Genomic DNA, 24,606 nt, shown 5'->3' with positions numbered 1-24,606 from the left:
AGGTCTATAATGTTAAAGACCATATAACACCTATGGAAAAAGGAGAATCAAACTTTGATTCTCCTTTCTTCATAGGAGTTATATGGTCTTTAACCTTATAGACATATCACTGGTCTGTTTTTTATACATCAGAAGCAGTACCACCGGCAACCACTGGGTGGCGCATGGATACACACTACAGTTGTACAGAACTGTGAGAGAAGCCCAGGCAACCATCCAGCGGCGCAGGCTGCCGACGTCGGTTCCGATATCTGCGCCATTTGCGTTCCATGCTGGTTACGTGGAACGGGCGGTGAGAGAAGAAAATCGCAGGTCATCCAGCCTGGAGATCCCGCGGGGGGGGGTGAATCGAGATCGAGATTCTCTACGTGATTAATCGTGCAGCTCTACGTAGTACAGGAACTCAACTCAAGTTTCTCCTATTAGAACGGCTCCATTGCACTTAATGGGGCTGGACTTGTCATGTGACATGTGCTCTCAAAGTTGGAGTGCCTGTCGCACCAGTGAGAACCGGCGAGAAAGGCAGTTCCAGTCAAAAACATTCTCTAGCAAGCTGGAAATATTACTGCTTGAGCTTAGAGCATTTTACAAAATGAACGAGGCATAGTGGTTAACCCATTAAAGTAGAGTTCCACCCAAAAGTGAAACTTCCGCTCATCGGAACCCCCCCCCCCCCCTTCCGGTGCCACAATTGGCATTTTCAGGGGGGACAGGATACCTTTCCCACTTTTAGGAGTCCCAGCTGCGGCCGGTGACGTCAGCGCGCGGGGGTTCCCTCCTCCTCCCTCTCCCCCCAGCTGCCGGGCCAGTAGGAGAGAGGAGTGGGCCTCGCGCATGCACAGTAGGGTTCCCGGCGTGAATCCAAAATGCTACACTGCCGGGTACCTTTACTCGCAATGGTGGCGGCAGCACCCGAAAGCTGATGGAAACATCAGCTGCGGATGCCGACATCGCTGGACTCCAGGACAGGCAAGTGTCCATTTATTAAAAGCCAGCAGCTTTTTTTGGCCAGAACACCACTTTAAGCAGATGTTATTTAACTAAACTACAGCTGCCACGGGTTACCTAAAATGTCTTCCTTAACCTTTTTACCCCATGAGTCATAGCAAAAGGCATTATTCAACTTTAGTCAGAGCTGCATAATTTGATTTTATCTATAGATGTCCCTTATCTGCATAGGCAGTATTGTGGTAAAGGGTGAACTATCCCTTTAAGGAACTCCTGTTAACCTGTAGAAGAGCCCTTGTTGAGAATAGTTATGTTTTTTGGCAAGGACAATGCGATTTGAAAAATAAAAAGGATTTTCATTTTTTTGCACACAGACGGCAAAGCACCGCCATAAGCACAATGTAGCAATTTATCCTGAGCACTCACTCGGGAGCAATTACAAACTGACAAACAGATCTAATCATAGTGAATGACTCCGCAATATGGAACAGACCGACAGAGATAAACAGCTCCAGGGCCATAAACCTCCAAGGGACCCACCGACACCAAACGGACTGCTGCAAAAGCTAGCCATTCCTGAAATAAGCCCAGGACTCATAGCTGTTCTCCAGTACTCTCTTCCAGGCCACACAAGTTTGCAAGTTGATGACCAACTCCAGCAACAAATTAAAAAAAATAGGACACCTTCCATTTCTTGTATGGGGGTCACTTAAAGGGGTTGTAAAGGTTCGTCTTTTATTTTCTAAATTGGTTCCTTTAAGCTTGTGCATTGTTGGTTCACTTACCTTTTCCTTCAATTTCCCTTCTATATGTTATTTTTCTTTGTTTGAATTTCTCACTTCCTGTTTCTCCTCAGTAAGCTTTCCATAGTAAGGGCACATATATATCCAAAAAAATAAAAAAAATAGATAACAGAGTGGAGTTTATGGGCTTTAAAAAAAAAAAAAAGGCCCAAACTCCAATAAACGGCAGTTTATCACCTCCAGTGTGCACGGAGCCTTAGCGCACACTGTTAGGGCCAATTTGGTTGTTTTGCAGGCTGGACGAAAAGACGCACAATATTCTTGCAGCTACTGAGGAAGGAGCAGCGAGATTGCACATGACAAGTATAAGGGGTCAGGGGATGCCCTTTGCCCTCAAGGGTAAGGTGACCTTGTCTCTAACTTCTTACTTGACTTAAATTCCACCAGTCATTCATGAAGAGCAAAAAGGTAATTTTTTATGCAAAATATTATTTTGCATTGGCAATGCTTACATGGAGTCCTGTTGATTCATGCAAAGGTTGACTTTAATGAAAGGCACACTTAAAAGGAGTTGTAAAGAAAAAAAAATGTTCCCCTTAATGCAATCTATGCATGAAGGTGAAAAAACATTGGATGCTGCCGCCCCCCAAGCCCCCGTTATACTTACCTGACCCCTCGAAAAAAAGTCCCGCGATCCTCTTCGCCCGCTCAGCCTGGCCGCTGATTGGCTTGAGCGGATGGATTGAGAGCAGCGCAGCCATTGGCTGGCGTGGCTGTCAATCACATCCAGTGACGCGGCGCGCCGAGGGATACAGTGAGTGGCTATGGCCGCTCGCTGTATCACGGGAGCGCAACCGCAATTACTGACCACCATGCGAGCTCTTGCATGACTGTGGTGAGTAATTGCAGGGAGGACCAGAGACAGGGACCCCAGAAGATGTGGATTGAGGCCACTCTGTGCAAAACGAACTGCACAGTGGAGGAGAAAGAAAGAAAGAAAGAAAGAAAGAAAGAAAGAAAGAAAGAAAGAAAGAAAGAAAGAAAGAAAGAAAGAAAGAAAGAAAGAAAGAAAGAAAGAAAGAAAGAAAGAAAGAAAGAAAGAAAGAAAGAAAGAAAGAAAGAAAGAAGGAAAGAAAAAGGAAGACACCACTAATAAAGATGTACAGTAATAGAAAAATACTTCTAAGCTACCATTAAAGTTCCAATATAAACCGCGCTTACTTCTTTAGCAGCTTGGATTTTTTTCCCCCCACGCAGAAAAAAAAAACAGATGTGCGCTGGGTTCAAACATGACCCAGTTTTCAGAAGCTTATGCCTATGCTGACACCAACAATATCACTGAAGATTTACTCAATGGCTTTTAGGAGAAGCATCAACATTTATGAGTGTTCATACTGCTATAAGAACCTCTTAGCAATGCTCATAGCTGAAGCACAGATTATGGGTGGTAATAGTCCTGGCCAAGGACTTCTGCTTGCTTGGGGCACAGACACATCAGTGACTACTATCCAAAACACAAGCCAGTTATATTTGCTTTTGTCCAATGTCAGTAAAGCGGAGGTCCACCCAAAAGAGGAAGCTCTGCTTGTTCCCACCATCCCCCCTCCACTACCACATTTGGCACTTTTTTGGGGGGTATCCGAATTTGACAGGCACCTGCTCCCACTTCCAGGTAGGGTAGATCGCAGAGCACCAATATTTCCAGCCCCTTCCTCCGCTGCCTTGTGGGACACACAGAGGTCCCAGAAGACAGTGGGACCATTAAGAAAGCATAGCGTGACTCGCACATGTGCAGTAGGAAACGCACTTCCAGTTTCCCTTACTACAGATGCCAGCACCTGCACCCAAAGCCAATTGATGAATCAGCTAGGGGTGCCAACATTGCGGGATCCCTGGACAGGCAAGTGTCCTTATATTAAAAGTCAGCAGCTATATTATTTGTAAATGATGGAACTCCTCTTTAAACCATCTCGCACCCACCATATAGACAAAATTATGGGGGGGGGGGGGCAGGATGCCCTCTTGTTCTGGAATATGAGGTCCCACTCTCACTGTGCTTGCATGTCCCCAGGGGTGCGCAGCACAGCGATCGGTGGCAGAGATCCACAGTTCAGGTGGGAGAATCTGTCCACAGGACAACTTTTACTTGTGAACTCCACAAATCTGGCCTTTATGTGGCAAGAAGAAACCCATACGAAGTCCCGTTTGCGAGAAGCCATGTGGGGGACACAGCAAACATGTGGATAAAAGGTTCTCTGGTCAGATTAGACCAATATTGAACTTTTTGGCCTAAAAGCAAAACGCTATGGGGGTGATTCACAGAGAGTTAGGCCGGCGTATCAGTAGATACGCCGACCTAACTCGGAATCTACGCCGACGCAAATTTAAGCGTATTCTTGAAACCAGATACGCTTAAATTAGGCTCAGATACGAGCGGCGTAAGTGTCTTACACCGTCGTATCCTAAAGTGCAATTTTTAGGCTAACCGCTAGGTGGCGCTTCCATTGCGGTCGGCCTAGAATATGTAAATGAGTAGATACGCCGATTCACGAACGTACGCTTGCCCGACGCAGTAAAGATACGCCGTATACGTAATGCACTTTCAGGCCTAAAGTTATTCCATCAAATAGCTGGAATAGTATTGTTAAAGGGGAGTTCCAGCCATTTGTAAGTTTATTAAAAGTCAGCAGCAACAAAAAGTGTAGCTGCTGGCTTTTAATAAACAGGCACTTACCTGCTCCAGCGCTCCAGCGACGGGCCGGGGCTCCGCTCCTCTCCCCCCCTCCCCGGCCGGCGTCTTCATTTTCAGTGTGAGCACCCAGCCGTGACAGCTTTCGGCTTCACGGCCGGGCACACACTGCGCATGCGCGAGCGGCACTGAGCATGCGCGAGCAGGCCCGGCCAGGCGCCGCGCCGTGTAATTGGCCAGGAGATCGCCTAGGACCTGTGACGTGTCCTAGGCGATCGCCTACAGCAGCCACTTCCTGAAGGCGATTAAGTTTAGTCGCCTACAGGAAGGAGGAAGTGGGACAGGAAGTGCCACTCGTGCTGAAGCCCCCACTCCCCCCCCCAAAAAATTACATGCCAAATGTGGCATGTAAGGGGGAGAGGAGTGGGTTAAGAGGAAGTTCCAAATTTGGGTGGAACTCCTCTTTAAGTATGGCCGTCGTTCCCGCGTCGAAATTTGAAACTTTTACGCCGTTTGCGCAAGTCGTCCGTGAAAAGGGATTTACGTCATTTACGTCTACGTCAAAAACAATAGGACCGTGCGGCGTACTTTGCCGCAATGCACACTGGGATATGTACACGGACGGTGCATGTCAAATCACACCCCATTAACATAAAACACACCCCCTCAGCCGAATTTGAATTAGGCGCCCTTACGCCCGCCCGATTTATGCTTCTCCGCCGCCGCAAAGTTAAGGCGCTCTACTTGAATCTAGCTATATGTGTGGCAGAAAACTAGCACTGCACATCACCCTGAACACACCACATCAGCAAGGACAGGGAAGCTGGGATGCTGGGAAAATGGATGGAGCCAAATTCGGGCAATCTTAAAAGAACCTGCAAAAGACTTGAGGCAGAGGTTCACCTTCCAGCAATACAACGGCCCTAATCATACAGCCAGAGCTACAATGAAATGTTAGATCAAAAGCATATTCATGTGTTAGAATGGCCCAGTCAAAGTCCAGACCTAAATCCAATAGATAATCTGTGCCAAGAATATATTTTATACATACAGTGTATAATATATATATATATATATATATTATATATACACACACACACACACACACACACACACACAGTATATATATTCAACGCGGGAACCACAGTGTGTGTGTGTATATATATATTATATATATATATATATATATATATATATATATATATATATATATATATATATATATATATATATATATATATATATATATATATATATATATATATATATATATATATATATATATATATATATAAAAAAAAATAAAAAAAAAATAAAAAAGGTATGCGAGGGGAGATACACGACATTCGTTCCATTGTAAGGGACTGAACCCGAATCCAGACGGGTTTTACAACCTCTGGGGCTGGTTCCGGTCCGGATGTTTGGGTCCACTGGAGTCTACAGTCAGCTGGATTTTAAAAGATCCAGGAAGAGAACACAGGAGGGAACCTGAGTAAGAGCTCTGTCGGAGTGGATTAAAAGAAAAGGTTTGCTTTAGCGCATGTTTTGTGGGTGACGGGGACCAGCCTCGCACTGTATAGAGAGGAAACCATTTGTTTAGTTTAGCGCCGGCGAGAACTTAATTTACTGTTTTGTTTATTTTTACCTGCAAACCTCTTGTAAATAAAACCTGGCATCCGCCAAATTTTTAAAGTGGTTGTAAATCCTCTCGGAGAACTTTCACCTACAGGTAAGCTTAGATTAAGGCTTACCTGTAGGTGCTTGCAATATCTCCTAGACCTACACGGTTTAGAAGATATTTGCAATAAAAAAAATGTACTGATGTCTATGGCGCATGCGCGCTGTAGACAATGGTGCTGGCGCACTGAGCGTGCCGTTGCTGAATGTCATCATGCCGTAAGTGTCGACTCCCACGCACATGCAGGGTTTACTCTTCAGGAAAGTGCCTGTTTGCGATCTCCCAGAAATATATATTTATATATATACACATATACACATACACATATGTATACACACACAGTACAGACCAAAAGTTTGGACACACCTTCTCATTCAAAGAGTTTTCTTTATTTTCATGACTATGAAAATTGTAGATTCACACTGAAGGCATCAAAACTATGAATTAACACATGTGGAATTATACATAACAAAAAAGTGTGAAACAACTGAAAATATATTTCATATTCTAGGATCTTCAAAGTAGCCACCTTTTGCAGCAGACACGTCTCTAGAACTGGTAAGAGGAGACTGTGTGAATCAGGCCTTCATGGTAGAATATCTGCTAGGAAACCACTGCTAAAGAAAAGCAACAAGCAGAAGAGACTTGTTTGGGCTAAAGAACACAAGGAATGGACATTAGACCAGTGGAAATCTGTGCTTTGGTCTGATGAGTCCAAACTTGAGATCTTTAATTCCAACCCCCGTGTTTTTGTGCGACGCAGAAAAGGTGAACGGATGGACTACATGCCTGGTTCCCACCGTGAAGCATGGAGGAGGAGGTGTGATGGTGCTTTGCTGGTGACACTGTTGGGGATTTAATCAAAATGTAAGGCATACTGAACCAGCATGGCTACCACAGCATCTTGCAGCAGCATGCTATTCCATCCGTTGTGCGTTTAGTTGGACCATCATTTATTTTTCAACAGGACAATGACCCCAAACACACCTCCAGGCTGTCTAAGGGCTATTTGACCAAGAAGGAGAGTGATGGGGTGCTGCGCCAGGTGACTACCTCTTGAGAATGCCAAGAGTGTGCAAAGCAGTAATCAAAGCAAAAGGTGGCTACTTTGAAGAACCTAGAATATGAAATATATTTTCAGTTGTTTCACATGTGTCAATTCATAGTTGTGATGCCTTCAGTGTGAATCTACAATTTTCATAGTCATGAAAATAAAGAAAACTCTTTGAATGAGAAGGTGTGTACTGTATATATATCAGGGCTCGACAAATCTCAGGCGCCAGGTCGCCATTGCGACTAGAAATTTCACCCTGGTGCCTGGGCTTTGATCAGCGACAGGTGCCTCTGCTACAGGGCGGGTTGCGGGGTCTTGGCCGTGAACATGATTAGTGGTGGAAGCGGGGATGGAGCAGGAAGAGAGCGGCACAGCAGCGGCTGACACGGCGGGAGGAATGAGTGGCCAGCAGAGTGAAGTCCAGCTAGGGATCCTCGGCGGTCTGTCATCCCCACTGCTGCTGTCGCCGTGCGCCAAGGTATTGTGGGAAGCGACTCAAGAACATCTGGGACCCGGATTCGGTGGTTTCCCAGCGCCAGAGCGCCCTGCTCCTATGACTGTCTGAGAGGGGATGAGCACGGGACAAGAGGGTCAGTGCCGTTGCCAGGAGTTGGGTGTGGGCCACACCGGGTGACACCTGTGGGCAGCGCCACCGCTCGCTAACACTACTCGTCGCACAGTCCTCGCCCCTACACAGCACACAGCGGAGCGGACAGAAGCCGCCTCCCTTTCCTCTCTGTTTACGGAGGAGGGGGTCCGAGGGACACACTACGCTGTGCCTATCCACCGAATCCGGGTCCCGGATGTTCTTTAGTCGCTTCCCGCTTCCCGCTTCGCTTCCCGCAATACCTTGGGGCAGGGCGACAGCAGCAGTGGGGATGACAGACCGCCGAGGATCCCCAGCTGGACTTCACTCTGCTGGCTACTCGTTCCTCCCACCGTGTCAGCCACTGCTATGCCGCTCTCTTCCTGCTCCATCCCGCGCTGTTCTGAGGTCTGTAATTTTTTAAATGTAGTCCAAATAGACATGTGCTGGGGGGTGCTATGGGAGGTAAGAGGGGGGTCTGCACTGAGGGCAGGGTGCACTGAGTGGGGGTCTGCACGGTGGGGGCCTACACTGATGGAGAGGGGGGCTGCACTGAGGGGGGTCTACATTGATGGAGGGGATCTGCACTGAGGGGGGTGTACACTGATGGAGGGGGGATCTGCAATGATGGGGGGCTGCACTGATGGAGAGGGGGGGTCTACACTGAGGGCAGGTGCACTGTGGGGGGAGTCTACATTGATGGGGGGGATCTGCACTAAAGAAGGTGTACACTGATGGAGTGGGGTCTACACTGATAGATGGGGGTCTGCAATGACGGTGTCTGTACTTAGTGAGGGGATCTATTCTGCAGGAGGGGGGTCTGGACTTAGTGGAGGGGGGATCATAGTTGGTGGAGGGGGGGGGGGGGTGATACTAGCTCTGGTCCTTCTCCAGACCCTTACTTCTGATGGTGGGGTGGCTCTTGGCATCTAATGTAAAGGGGAGGGGAATGTGCTGGACATTTAATCTTACAGATACAACCGGCCCTTTTGAGGGCAATCATAATGCTGATGCGGCCTACGCTGAAATTGAGTTTGACCCCCCTGCCCTAAACCCTTAGTCCCAAAAGTGCCTTTTCTTCCAAGGGACTATGTGAATCACAGGTTCCTCCTGAAGTTTGCATGCATTTCCAGTCTGGATGATGGCCAGCATCATCCAGACACTTCCTCCTTGGCTAAGCTGTCAGGGACACTACTGTATTCCCGAGGACCATCAACAAGTCTAGTTGCCCGTTACACAATCCTTTTGCTTAGCCTTGATGACTCCCTCTACCAGCTGATCATTTAGAGAGACAGGAGGAAACCCTATAATGTAACCAGGGAAATAGAAAGATTGTCTCTGGAACTAAAACATGGTATAAACCGTGGCTTCGTGCCTCCAACATTATAGCCACTTGTTTTCTTTAACTAGACGTTCTTGGTTACTATGGGGAGTTTGGGTTAGTAAAGCTTATACACGTGCCTACATCTGAATTCCAAAAGGAATGTATTACCACTAAAAGCATTTAGGTATATCTGTGTGTGAAGTACAAAAAAATACCTGCCGATCATGTGAGATATCTAAAGGTGTCCGATGTTTTATCCGCGCCACTTGTGTTATCCAAAAGGAGAGTAATTCGCTCTCCTAGATCTCACTTGAAATTACAGAATGATTAGTGTCTATGAGGCGGAGAATAGAATTGCTGACAAGTTGAATAGTTTATCAAAAAAAAATGGACAGGTCCGACACCGCTCAGTCTACATTATTTTTCTGTACCTGAAGGGTTTTTAACCAGCTGTGGACTAGGGATGAGCTTCGAGTTCGAGTCAAACTCATGTTCAACTCGAACATTGCCTGTTCAGCAAACAATTTGGGGTGTTCGCGGCAAATTCAAAAAGACGCGTTACACCCTCTGAAAATCTATGGGAGAAATCTAAAGTGCTAATTTTCAAAGGCCAATATGCAAGTTATTGCCCTAAAAAGTGTTTGGGGATCTGGATCTTGCCCCAGAAGACATGCATCAATGCAAAAAAAGTATTAAAAACTGACTTTTTTTGGGAGCAGCGATTTTAATAATGCTTAAAGTGAAACAATAAAAGTGAAATATTCCTTTAAATGTTGTACCTGGGGGGTGTGTAAAGTATGCCTGGGAAGTAGCGCTTGTTTCCTGTGCTTAGAACTGTCCCTGCACAAAGTGTAATTTCTGAAGGAAAAAACAAGTCATTTAAAAATCACTCACGGCTATAATGAAATGTCGGCTCCCGGCAATTCAGTGAAAAGTCTTCCATATAAAAAAAAAAAAAAAAAAAGCATGGGGGTCCCCCCAAATTCAATTACCAGGCCCTTCAGGTCTGGTATGGATATTAAGGGGAACCCCACGTCAAATTAAAAAAAAAAAAAAAAAATGGAGGTGGGGTTCCCCCCCAAATATCCATTCCAGACCCTTCAGTTCTGGTATGGATATTAAGGGGGAACCCCACGTCACTTCAGGTCTGGTGTGGATTTTAAGGGAAACTCCACCCCAAATAAAAAAAAATTAAAAATGGCGCAGAGTTCCCCCAAAAATCCACACCAGACCCCTTATCCAAGCACGCAACCTGGCAGGCCGCAAGAAAAAGAGGGGGTGGCGAGAGAGTGACCCCCCCTCCTGAACCGTACCAGGCCACATGCCCTCCTTCGATTTTTTCTTTTAAATGTCCTTATTTCTTCACTTCCTGTTTTTCTGTCTAACTCCACACAGTAATGCAAGGCTTTCTTCCTGGTGTGGAGTGTCGTGCTCGCCCCCACCCTTGGACTACGGAGAGTCGGGACGCTCTCTACGTTGCAGATAGAGAAAGGAGCTGTGTGTTAGTGGGCGTCCTGACTCTCCTGTAGTCCAAGGGAGGGGGCGAGCATGACACTCCACACCAGGGAGAAAGCCTTGCATTACTATGTGTAGTTAGAGACAGAAGAACAGGAAGTGAGGATTTCTCAGAAGAAATAAGGACATTTAAAAGCAAAAACGAAGGATGAGGTAAGTGAAGGAGGACTGCACTAAGGTAAAGGAAGCTATTTAGGAAAAAAAAAAATTGTACCTTTACAACCCCTTTAATTGTTAGCTTTGCTTCCAAAGAGTACAAAAAAGACAGAATGTAGCAAATATTATCTTTAACACTGAAAGTATTTGTTTCATTACATCTTGGCTTTCTGTTCTCAGGGTAAGGGCCAATGTCTAAAAATACATTAAATGGAAAATGAGCTAGGCAGGCAAAGCTATAATATCTCAAAAGGAACAATTCCTAATTGTTCTTTTAATAAAGGCTGAGAAAATTCTAAAATTAGGTGGGGAATGCAAGACAGATGGGAACTTAACCCCCCAAGCTGAAATGGTATTAAAGGCTCCTAGTATCCTCTAATGAGCAGCTCCTATGCCCCTATCACACTTATCTAGGACATCCTTGTTATAGGAAGGCAATTAATCATATAGGAAAACGCCATTTCATGTGTCAGCTTAGCCAGTTTCGTCTGCTTTTAAATTAGTAGGAAACATTCACCTCCAGACAAAGAAATGGAAAATGAAAAACGAAGCTCGTATTTGAGTTGAAATTAAAGGTTCTTCAATTTTAGGTAGTATCTATGCAGCAGATCAACAATTGCTTCCAAGGCATTAAAGAACATACATATTAGGAGGATCTCGGCTCTTCCAAAGTGAACCCCGTCTTTAATTTTAAACATACAGGGGGTAGATTCATAAAGAAGTTACGCTGGCGTATCTATTGATACGCCACGTAACTTCTAGGTTGCTCCGGCGTATCTTTTTTCTGTATTCAGAAAACAAGATGCGCCGGAATTAGGCTAAGATCCGACTGGCGTAAGTCTCTTACGCCGTCGTATCTTAGTTGCATATTTACGTTGGCCGCTAGGTGGCGCTTCCGTCGATTTACGCAAGGAGAATGCAAATTAGGTAGATACGCCGATTCAGAAACGTCTGTCCGCCCGACGCATTTTTTTACGTTGTTTACGTTAGGCTTTTTCCGGCGTAAAGTTACCCCTGCTATATGAGGCGTATCCTATGTTAAGTATGGACGTCGTTCCCGCGTCAAATTTTGAAAATGTTACGTTATTTGCGTAAGTCGTTCGCAAATAGGGCTTTGCATAGAATGACGTTCACGTCGTAAGCATTGGCTTGTTGCGGGTTAATTTCGAGCATGCGCACTGGGATACCCCCACGGACGGCGCATGCGCCGTTAAAAAAAAATGTAATTTACGTTGGGTCAAGACGTATTGACATAAAACACGCCCCCATCACATCCATTTGAATTGCGCGCCCTTACGCCGAAGTTACACTACGCCGCTGTAACTTACGGCGCAAATTCTTTCAGGATAAGGAAAATACGCTGTAAGTTACGGCGGCGTAGTGTATCAGAGATATGCTACGCCGGACGCAACAATGCGCCACGCTACGTGGATCTGGCCCTAAGCTCGTATTTGAGTTGAAATAAAAGATACTACCTAAAATTGTAGAACCTATGCAGCAGATCAACATTTATGGATTCACAGTTGCCTCCAAGGCATTAAAGAACATACATATTAAAAGGACCTCGGCTCTTCCAAAGTGAACCTGTCTTTAATTTTAAACATACAATGGGTATAGCAAAGAATCACCCCCCTTTAACCGCTTCAATACCGAGCATCTTCACCCCCTTCCTGCCCTGGCCAATTTTTTGTTTTCAGCGCTGTCACAATTTGAATGACAATTGCGTGAGGCATGCAACACTGTACCAAATTTTTTCCCCACAAATAGGAGCGTTCTTTTGGTGGTATTTGATCACCTGCGGTTCTTATTTTTTGCGCTATAATCAAAAGAAAAGTGACAAGTTTGAAAGAAAAACACACACACACACACACACACACACACACACACACACACACACACACACACAGTATTTTCTTCCTTTTTGCTATAATAAATATATTTTTTTAAAAAACTATTTTTTTCCTCAGTTTAGGCCGATATGTATTCTTCTACATATTTTTGCGTATATTGATTGGTTTGTGAAAAAGTTATAGCGTCTACAAAATAGGGGATAGAAAATTAAGTTTTTTTTTCCCCCACTAGTAATGGCAGCAATCTGCGATTTTTTTCGTGACTGATATTGCGACGGACATATCGGACACTTTTGACACTATTTTGGGACCAGTCACATTTATACATCAATCGGTGCTATAAAAATGCACTGATTACTGGTGTAAATGTCAATGGCAGGGAAGAGGTTAACACTAGGGGGCGATCAAGGGGTTATTTGTGTTACCTAGGGAGTGATTCTAACTGTAGGGGGAGGGGAACGATCAGTGTTCCTCTGTACTGGGAACACACCATCGGTCGCCTCTCACCTGACAGGACGTGGATCTGTGTGTATGCTGAGTGTGGCCGGCGGCCGAGTCATTGACAGCAGCAGGAGCCAATCAAGAGACGAAAAGACTTGAGAAATAGCGAAGCAGGATCGCGCCCACTGAAATTTGGGGCTCAGGTAAGTAAAACGGGGGGGGGGCTGGACACTGTAAGGAGTTTTTCCACCTTAATGCATAGGAAGCATTAAAGGTGAAAAAATTCAATAGTTTACAACGCCTTTAAAGCATCGCCTATGGCAGGGCTCGACAAATCCTGGGCGCCAGGTCGCCATGGCGACTAGAAATGGTGTCCTGGCGACTTGGCTTGGAAGGTGGGCAAAAAAAACAAAAAACATTTTTTGTGAGCTGGCGCCATCTGGTGGTGAGCCGTTGGTATTGCAAGTTATTACCACCAGATGTGTGAGCTGACGCCATCTAGTGGTGGCCGTTGGTATTACAAGTTAAGCATTACAAGTTACACAGCAATTCTAATGTAATTTTTCACTATTTTTCACTGCCATCTTCTTCCCTCTAATTAGAACCCCCAAACATGATATATATTTTTTATCCTAACACCCTAGAGAATAAAATGGCAAACATTGCAATACTTTCTGTCACGCCGTATTTGCGCAGCGGTCTTACAAGCGCACTTTTTTGGGAAAAAATTACACTTTTTTTAATTAAAAAATAAGACAACAGTAAAGTTATCCCCATTTTTTTTAATATTATGAAAGATAATGTTACGCCGAGTAAATTCATACCCAACATGTCATGCTTCAAAATTGCGTCCACTTGTGGAATGCCGACAAACTTTTACCCTTTAAAATCTTCATAAGCAACGTTTAAAAAAATCTACAGTTTGCATGTTTTGAGTTACAGAAGAGGTCTAGGGCTAGAATTATTGCTCTCGCTCTACCAATCGCGGAGATGCCTCACATGTGTGGTTTGAACACTGTTTACATATGCGGGTGCTGCTCACGTATGTGTTCGCTTCTGCGCGCAAGCTCGTCGGGACGGGCGCGTTTTCTGGCACCTAACTTTTTTAGCTGGCTCCTAGATTCCAAGCAAATTTGTCAAACCCTGGCCTATGGAGATTTTTTAAGTACCGTAGTTTGACGCCATTCCAAGAGCTTGCTCAATTTTAAAGTGCGACAATTCTATGCATTAAAAGGTGAAAACGACATCCGACAATACCAGCCCCCCTGTTATACTTACCTTACCCCACGAAAGTCCCGCGCTCGCCCCCGACATCCTTTTCGCCGCTCAGCCTGGCCGTTGATTGGTTACAGCGGATGGATTAAAATGTCACATCCAATGGCGGGGCGGGGCCGAGTGATACAGCCGGCGGACATACAGGAGCGCGCCTGCAAGAACTCAACACCATCACATGAAGGTATTGAGTCTTTGCAATGATCGCTATTTTATTCCCTAAGGTCTTTACCACAAAAAAATAATAATAATAATAATAATAATAATAATAATAATAATATGTTTGGGGGGTCCAAGCAAAAAAAAAAAAAAAAACACAACACACACACACGATTTAAAAATTGCCAGAAAAAGTGGTTAAACTTTATAGATCAACTGTCAAGATAGATACAATGTCACAAACAAAGCTCAAATACTTCCGGAGGCTGCCATTGCTCTAATCGCAGAGGTGGTGCTAGTTTTGGAGCAGAGAGCACCTCCGCAGCATTAAACATAATGATGTATACACCTCAGGCTTGGCATCAGTTTAAGAGGTTGAACAATAGCTACCTTCAACACTGGATGAAAGCCTGCATGGAACCCACACAGCTTTATGTACTAAGTGAACAATGGCAGTCCCCTTTTTTCATCCTCACAGGTTCCCTGGAGTGGTGAAACGCCATCAAGGGATGTTGGTTTTGGGTTGGAGACATCACTGAAACTAGTCAATTCGCCGTTTATTAAAAACACTGCAAGAAGAGCCAATTGGAGTGCAGTTGATATTTATGATTGTCAAAAAAGCTACTCCTTGTTTCAACTAGCTGTCACTGCTGCATTATCTACCAGCATCATAACAAACAATTGGACGTAACATGTATTTATCGCAATACACTGTCCTAGTTGGATGATTACCCAACAAACTTTTCCAACCAGTCCAGTCTAGTATTCATCTAGTAAAGATCTAGGGCTAGATTCAGATAGCCCGCCGTAACTTTGTGCGGGCGTAACGTATCTGAGATACGTTACACCGCAACTTAGGGTGCAAGTTCCGTATTCATAAAGAACTTGCGCCCTAAGTTACGGCTGCGTAGCGTATGTTGTCCGGCGTAAGCCGCCTAATTCAAATGTGGATGATGTGGGCGTGTTTAATCCAAATTACTTGCGACCCCACGTATTTGACGTTTACGAACGGCGCATGCGCCGTCCGTGAAAGAATCCCAGTGCGCATGCTCGAAATTACGTAACAAATCGTCAATGCTTTAGACGTGAACGTAACTTACGTACAGCCCTATTCGCGAACGACTTACGCAAACGACGTAATCGACGGAAAATTCGTCCATACTTAACATAGGATACGCCTCATATAGCAGGGGTAACTTTACGACGGAAAAAGCCTAACGTAAACGACGTAAAAAAATGCGGCGTGCGGACATACGTTTCTGAATCAGCGTATCTACCTAATTAGCATATTCCTCGCGGAAATCGACGGAAGCGCCACCTAGCGGCCAGCGTAAATATGCAACTAAGATACGACGGCGTAAGAGACTTACGCCAGTCGGATCTTAGCCAAAATTTTGGCGTATCTTGCTTTCTGAATACAGAAAGAAGATACGCCGCGTAAATTCAAAGCTGCGCCAGCGTATCAATAGATACGCCGACATAAATTCTTTCTGAATCTAGCCCCTAATCTTTGCAAATGTATACAATCAGCTAGCAGTCCAAAGTGTTCAGAATCTTCAGTTCGAATATCAACCAGGACACATGGAGTTTGCATATTCTCCTCGTGCTTGTGTGGTACTCCAGTTTCCTCCTACACTCAAAAGACATGCTGGTAGGTCAATTGGCTCCTCTCTATAATGGCCTTAGTATCTGTGCGCATGTATGCAAGATAGGCACCTGCACAGGGACTGATGTAATTAGGCCGAAACAACTAATTGATTATGAAGTTACCGTATATACTCGAGTACAAGCCGAATATTTTACCACAAAAACTGGGAAAACGTATTGACTCGAGTATAAGCCTAGGGTGTCCATCTGCATGCCTCACTTTGCCTCACTGTGCCCATGCCTAGACTGACGTTTAACATGGAAGTCTATGAAAGGGGTGCCCGGCTTTGAAAAAAATAAAATAAATCATGCTCCCCAGCCGTAGGTCCCCCAGACAACCAACTTTGCACACTTGTAGATGAGAAATTGGGCTATATGTGTGGCAAGTTCCCGATCCAGGGAACCTATGACCGTCCGGTACCGGGTCCCCAAAATTCACCGGAGAAATTACTGTTTAACATGGGAGTCTATGGAAGAGGTACCCGGGAGATCAGGCGCAAAAAGGTGACTCGCGTATAAGTCGAGGGGGGCATTTTCAGCACAAAGAAATGTGCCGAATTTGTTTATAGCGCAAAAACTAAAAACCGCAGAGGTGATCAAATACCACCAAAAGAAAGCTCTATTTGTGGGGAAAAAAAGGACGCCAATATTGTTTGGGAGCCACGTCGCACGACCGCGCAATTGTCCGTTAAAGCGACGCAGTGCCGAATCGCAAAAAGTGCTCTGGTCTTTGACCAGCAATATGGTCCGGGGGCTAAGTGGTTAAAAACACAAAACTATGCCATTTTGTTTTTTTGGTTCAATATACTTCAATGGAGAAGCTGCATACAAGCATGTAATGCGTTTTTTGCGGCAATTTGTGTTTTTTAATCTGCCCAACAACAAATTGGCCCCAAAACTTTTTTTAAATGCAAATCGCAGCAAAATTACTTTTTTTTTTTTAGGTTATTAACCGAATAATCGTTTAACCGAAACAATAACCGGCCAACGAATCGATTATGAAAATAATCGTTACTTGCAGCCTTAGATGTAATATACGATATGTAAAGCACTGCAAATATCAAACCATCTTCAATTCTTATGTATAGGTAAAGCTACCCTGAGATGCAGTAACCTAAAGTATATACCTTCATAGCGGTATTCCCAAGTGTGGCTCGGGGTGGAATTTCAGTACCATTAGCGGTAACCCCGAGCCACACTCTGGATTGCATTGCAGGATCCTGGTGCACTATACTTACCTTGTCCCCAGGATCCTGCGATGTCTCCCCGCTGTGTCTCGCTCGATTCACAGTGCCAAGCTCCACTCCCTGTGAGCGTTGCTACGCACGGGGACGGAGTTTGGCGCCAAATTCCAAAAAATAAAAACACAGTATAGTGTCACACTACAAGTCACTGATCACCGCCATTACTAGTATAGTGCCTGTCCAGGTCTCTTTCCTGGTCATGGTCAGAACTATACTACCCTGTTTCCTCAAAAAATAAGACCTACCCTGAAAATAAGACCTAGCGTTATTTTCCAGGAGGGCTACAATATAAGCCCTACCCTGAAAATAAGCCCTAGTTAAAAATGCTTGTAAAATCCTATAATCCACTCTATTACAGTAGTATATAATGTACAATGTGTGTTTTTCTGTAATATAATTGCGGGGGAAGAGAGCTCCGGCGGGTAACAGAAGCACAGAGCGACTCTATAAAGAAGGTATTTGACACAATTATATTACAGAAACACACACATTGTACATTATATAATACTGTAATATAGGGGTGCAACGGATCAAAAAACTCACGGATCGGATCGATCCTCGGATCAGGAGTCACGGATCGGATCATTTTCGGATCAGCGCAAAAAAAAAAAAAGGGTGTTTTCATTGGTCCAAAAAAAAAAAAAAATATTATTATATATATATATACACACACACATACATTTCAGGGGTGGATTAAAGAGGAAGCAGGTGAGGCTGTTTGGGACTTGTTAAAAGTACAATCTTGATGTTTTTACAGATAGATAGATATATATATATAAAATATGTAAAAACATCAAGATTGTACTTTTAACAAGTCCCAAACCGCCTCACCTGCTTCCTCTTTAATCCACCCCTGAAATGTGCTCTTCCCCCCCCCCCCCCCTCCTCTCACACCAGTGCTTCTCTGCTAATATTCCCTCTCCATGTCGGCTTGCCAGAGCCCAGTGCACAGCGTGACACGCCTCCCCGGGGAGGCGTGTCACGCTGGGCTCTGGCAAGCAGACTGGGTGGAGCAAGATGGCCGCCGCTCTGGAGCTAGGCCGAAGCCGGGGACTTTCCTAGGCCTAGGCTCCGGAGCGCTCCGCGGATCGCGGGGTGTGCCGATCCGAACGGGGTGGCCCGTTCGGATCACGGATCGGTGACGATCCGTTGCACCCCTACTGCAATAGGGTGGATTATAGGATTTTACAAGCATTTTAACTCAGTTCACACTGCGGATTCCTGACAGGCAGGGAGGGAGAGGGGATAGAAGACAGCACATTACATGGTAAGACCTACCCCGAAAATAAGCCCTACTGTATCTAATGTTTGCATAATTAATATAAGACCCGGGCTTATTTTCGGGGAAACACGGTAGTGTCCACAATAGTATAGTGTCCCCATAAAACGCAGTGTTATTGGGAATCTTTTTTTTGCAAAGACATGTACAGTGAGAGAAAAAATGTATCCCCTATCAGCAAGATTTCTTTTTAGCTCCCAGGTGTCCTCTTTAGGCCCCTTTCACACTACTGCGACTTCAATTTCAGGGAATGCCTGTGTAACTGGCATCAAAATTGGACCAAAGTAGTGCAGGTAGTAGTGCAAAGTAGTGCAGGGACTACTTTGAAGTCGAAACGACTTGGAAGTCATACTAATATGAATGTTTTTCATTGGAAATCATGGGGAACGACTTGCCATGCTACTTTGCCATCACAAATCGTGGGACAAGTTTGAGCTGACATTAGGAGCACTCTAACGGGAGTGCTCCTAATCTCAGCTTGTTACCTGTATAAAAAGACACTTGTCCAAAGAAACAGATTCCAATCTCTCCACCGTGGCCAAGACCAAAGAGCTGTCCAAGGATGTCAGGGACAAGTTTGGAGACCTACACAAGGCTGGAATGGGCTACAAGACCATCGCCAAGTAGCTTGGTGAGATGGTGATAACAGTTGGTGCGATTATTCACAAATGGAAGAAACACAGAATAACTGTCAATCCCCCTCGGTCTGGGGCTCCATGGAAGATCTCACCTCATGGAGTTTCAATGATCATGAGAATGGTGAGGAATCAGCTCAGAACTACACGGGAGGATCTTGTCAATGGTCTCAAGATAGCTGGGACAATATTTACCAAGAAAACAAATTGGTAACACATTACGCCGTGAATGACTGAAATCCCGCAGTGCCTGCAAGGTCCCCCTGCTCGAGAAAGCACATGTACAGCCCGTCTGATGTTTGCTAATGAACATCTGAATGATTCTGGGAACTGGATGAAAGTGCTGTGGTCAGAAGAGACCAAAAATCAAGCTGTTTGGCATCAACTCAACTCACCGTGTTGGGAGGAGGAGGAGGATTGCTGCCTATGACCCCATGATAATTTGTCAGTGGGCAAATGTACAAAATCAGCAGGGGATCAAATACTTTCTTCCCTCACTGTAGCAGAATACATTTTGATGTTTTATTGGATGTATTTTAGAACAGAAAATAGAAAATATAATTTTTTTTATTTTGGAGACTTAAAAGGCAAGAAGGGTTTTGATCTTAATGCATTTTATGCATTAGGATCAAAAACCTGTGTGTAGCAGCCTCCCCAGCAACCCCTAATTACTTACCTGAGCCCCATCTCTCTCCAGCGATGTCCACGAGTGTCTTAGCCATCCAGGACTCTCCTCCTGATTGGCTGAGACACAGCAGGGGCGCCATTGGCTGTCAAAGTTAGTTAGCCAATCAGAAGAGAGTGGGGGCAGGGCCAGGGCTCAGTGCCTGAGTGGACCCAGAAAGCTGTGACTTGGCTCGGTTGCACTGAACAGGAGGGGAGGGGCCATGAGCAGGAGCACCTTAGAGGGACCTGAGAAGAGGAGGATCTGGGCTGCTCTGTGCAAAAACCAAACTGTACAGGAGGAGGCAAGTATAACATGTTTTTTTGTTTAAAACTAGACTTACAATCACTTAAGAGCCGGTTCACACAGGGGCAACTCGCGACTTTGCAAGGCAACTTCAGCACGACTTAAAGTTGCCTCCAGGACAGGTGAATTTGGCCAATCACAGAATAATCAGCTCTGTGGGAGGAGTTTGCCTGAGTAAACTATTTTCTCTTCCTGTAAAGTTGCTTCACTTAAGATGGTGATCAGACTTTGGAGGCAATTTCCATTGAAATCTATGGGCACAAGTCGCCTTGAAGTAGTACAGGAACCTTTTCTGAAGTCGGAGCGACATCAGTAGTGTACATTAAGACGGCTCCCATTCACTTTAATCGTATTTCTCATGTCGGGCGACCCAAGTCGCAGTAGTGTGAACCAGCACTAAAGCTCACATTAATCTATTTTGTACAATCAACTTTTTATTTACCAAAACTATGCAATACAAGTACCTACCTAAACCATCACACAGATCCCCCATATTATGTCGTTTTTGGTAGATTTAAAAGAGATTGTAAGGATATTGTTTAGTGCCAATTAACTGCTTGCCGACCAGCCGCCGTATAACTGTAGCTATACGTCATCTCACCGAGCAGCCAATAGGGGCACGCGCCCCCCTCGGCTGCCGGGCACCCGCGATCACTTGTTACAGAGCGGGGACCGGGAGCTGTGTGTAAACATACAGCTCCCGGTCCTATCAGGGAAGAAATGCCTGACCGTCTGTTCATACAATGTATGAACAGCGATCAGTCATTTCCCCTAGTGAGTCCACCCCCCCCCCCACAGTTAGAACACACCCAGGGAACATACTTAACCCCTTCCCTGCTCCCTAGTGTTAACCCCTTCCCTGCCAGTGGCATTTTTATAGTAATCCAATGCATTTTTTTAGCACTGATCGCTATAAAAATGCCAATGGTCCCAAAAATGTGTCAAAAGTGTCCGCCATAATATCGCAGTACCGAAAAAAAATAAAATAAACCGCTGATCGCCGCCATTACTAGTAAAAAAAAAAAAAATTAATAAAAATGCCATAAAACTACCCCCTATTTTGTAAACGCTATAACTTTTGTGTAAATCAATCAATAAACGCTTATTGCGATTTCTTTTACGAAAAATATGTAGAAGAATACTTATCGGCCTAAACTGAGGAAAAAAATATTTTTTTTTTTTATATATTTTTTTGGGGGATATTTATTATAGCAAAAAGTAAAAAATATTTTTTTTTCTTCAAAATTGTCGCTCTATTTTTGTTCATAGCGCAAAAAATAAAAACCGCAGAGGTGATCAAATATCACCAAAAGAAAGCTCTATTTGTGGGAAAAAAAGGACGCCAATTTTGTTTGGGAGCCACGTCGCACGACCGCGCAATTGTCAGTTAAAGCGACGCAGTGCCGAATCGCAAAAAGTGGCCTGGTCATTGACCAGCAATATGGTCCTGGGCTGAAGTGGTTAAACCACTCCTTGCCCCCTTACATGCCACATATGGCATGTCATTTTTTTTTGGGGGGGGGGGGGCTTTAGTAGAAGTGGGACTTCCTGTCCCACTTCCTCCTTCCGCCCAGGGACAGTTTAGGCGATACGTCATATCGCCTACAGCGGCCCCTCCCTGTAGGCGATCGCCTGGGACACGTGACAGGTCCCAGGCGATCATCTGACCACTCACAGAGCACAGCTCGCGCATGCGCAGTGAATGCCCGGCCGTGAAGCTGAAAGCTGTCACGACCGGGTGCCCACACTAGTAATGAAGATGCCAGCCGAAAAGGGGGGGGGGGGTCAGAGGAGCTGAGCCCTGGCTGGCGCGTTGCTGGACCGTGGAACAGGTGAGTGCGTGTTTATTAAAAGCCAGCAGCTACACTTTTTGTAGCTGCTGACTTTAAATAAAAACATAAAAAATAATATATATATATATATATATTTTATTAATAATAAATAATAATAATAATAATAATAATAATAATAATAATAATAATAATAACACATACACTTACTATATAGAATGAAAAAACTAATATATCTCTCACACACAGACAAAACATTATGCTAATTATTATATTCTAGAAAATAAAAATATACATTAAAAAACAGTAACAAAGATTTTATTAAAAACATTTTTTACAGTGCCCCGCCCCCCCAAGTAAATGCACATAAATACATGTGGCAAGTGCACCTGTATACACAAACAATGAGCGCAACACAAACGTGATTGCCATGGACGCCAGATCAAGCGCAATAATTCCAGGTAAGGTTTATCAGGCTAAAATAAAATAAAAGTGTAAAAAATATTATATATATATATATATATATATATATATATATATATATATATATATATATATATATATATACACATACATACACACACACACATACACATATATATATATAAATATTAGTGCATCCAGCACATCTCAGAACCAGTGAGCCTCACCACTAGAATGTTTTCTTCCTGGGGTTGGATCTGCTTTATTTCCTCTGTTTTGGAAGGTTTTCTCCCTCTACCATGATGCACAGCAGCCACAATGTCAGTGAGACAACTGAAGAACAACAACAATACAGAGCAAATGCAAATCCCAACACCCACATCCATCCATACAGAGTGTCACTCATCAGCAGAGGCTTCATATCTACTCATGCATGCCATCCCCTCCCCCTCTCCTCTTCTCTTCCAGGGTTAGTGAGCAGAGCTGTCATGTCCATCCTTACCTCCTTGTTATACTGGGTCAGAGCCTTCTGCACCAGCTCCTGCTCCCCGCTCTCCAGCTGCTCTAGGATGCCATCCAGCTCCATACTGGCACAGGGTGAGCTGCACTCTGACTGCTTCAGCAGGAAGTGGACCCAGCCAGGCTGCTCTTCCTTCTGCTCTCCACTGACACGGTGACATCACCGGGGGGGGCGGGGCCTGTCCGGGACTCCAGGGCTGGAGATCACATCGCAGGCAACGTGTCTGGAATGAGAGCGGACAGAACATGCTGATTCCTATAAGGGCTTTATCTGGATGATGCAAATCCACAAAACAGCCATCAGCAGCCTACTGGGGAATCAGTGTGGTCTGAATGTGTGTGGGCACAGCAGGCTTATGCAGGGGGAGCTGATGAGAATTCGGGGTTTTAGAAACACAAGTTACTAATGGAGGGTCCTAAACTATACTGGGGGAAAAAATCCACTGCAACGCATCGAAAATGCATGCACGTTGATGTATAAAGGAGCACATTCACACCAAAAACTGCACATAACCGCGTTCTTCTAGCCAAACTCGGACATTTTAGCCGCACACGGTCCAGTTTTTTTTTTTTACTATACACTATAGATGCGCGTATCTTTGTGCGGGCGTAACGTATCCTATTTACGTTACGCCTCCGCAACTTTGACAGGCAAGTGCCGTATTCTCAAACCAAAGTTGCGGCGGCGTAGCGTAAATAGGCCGGCGTAAGCCCGCCTAATTCAAATGTGGTAGATGTGGGCGTGTGTTATGTAAATTTAATGTGACCCCACGTAAATGACGCTTTTTACGAACGGCGCATGCGCCGTCCGTGAAAGTATCCCGGTGCGCATGCTCCAAATTAACCCGCAAGAAGCCAATGCTTTCGACGTGAACGTAAATGTCGCCCAGCCCTATTCGCGAATGACTTACGCAAACGACGTGAAAAATGTGACGCCTCATATAGCAGGGGTAACTTTACGCCGGGAAAAGCCTAACGTAAATGGCGTATCTGTACTTGCATTTGCAGTGCATTTTGCTATATGCAAAATGCACATAACTGCGTGTTTTTGACTGCATGCTTACATGCATTTGACACACGCTCGAGTGCGTTTTGCAGTGCATTTTTCTATATGTTTTTTGGTCTTGGCTTAACAACTTAAAGAGGAGTTCCACCCAAAAATGGAACTTCCTCTTAACCCACTCCTCGCCCCCTTATATGCCACATTTGGCATGTATTTTTTTTTGGGGGGGGAGTGGGGGCTTCAGGAGAAGGGGACTTCCCGTCCCACTTCCTCCTTCCGCCGAGGGGCTGCAAAGGCGATACGTCATGTCGCCTTTTGGCAGCCCCTCCCTGTAGGCGATCGCCTGGGACACGTGACAGGTCCCAGGCGATCGCCTGTCCAATCAAACAACGCAGCGCCGGGCCGCATGCGCAGTGCCGCTCGCGCATGCGCAGTGGGTGCCCGGCTGTGAAGACGAAAGCTGTCACGGCCGGGTGCCCACAGTGACAATGAAGACGCCGGCCGGGGGTCCGCTCTTCTCCCCCCCTCCTCGGCCGGCGTCTTCATTGTCACTGTGGGCACCCGGCCGTGACAGCTTTCGGCTTCACAGCCGGGCACCCACTGCGCATGCGCGAGCGGCACTGCGCATGCGGCCCGGCGCTGCGCTGTTTGATTGGACAGGCGATCGCCTGGGACCTGTCA

General features: G+C 45.2%; 1 protein-coding gene across 4 annotated transcripts in view; it reads right to left on the bottom strand.

The window, feature by feature from the left end:
- The window catches only part of RIC8A (RIC8 guanine nucleotide exchange factor A), an 83,834-nt gene extending 60,729 nt beyond the window's left edge, over positions 1 to 23,105 (bottom strand). The window contains exon 1 of one of the 4 annotated variants that reach the window (XM_040327511.1): positions 22,906 to 23,105. In XM_040327511.1, coding sequence (XP_040183445.1) covers positions 22,906 to 22,989 — 84 coding nt within the window. In that variant the 5' untranslated portion in view covers positions 22,990 to 23,105. The remainder of the gene's footprint in view (positions 1 to 22,905) is intronic. The other 3 variants (XM_040327510.1, XM_040327512.1, XM_040327514.1) reach the window with 3 other exon arrangements.
- Positions 23,106 to 24,606: the final 1,501 nt, after the last annotated feature.

The sequence above is a fragment of the Rana temporaria genome, chromosome 10, assembly GCF_905171775.1.
Source record: "Rana temporaria chromosome 10, aRanTem1.1, whole genome shotgun sequence".
NCBI classification, from domain to species: domain Eukaryota; kingdom Metazoa; phylum Chordata; class Amphibia; order Anura; family Ranidae; genus Rana; species Rana temporaria.
Note: the sequence above shows the minus strand (reverse complement) of the source record. Positions and strands in the feature narration are given on the sequence as shown.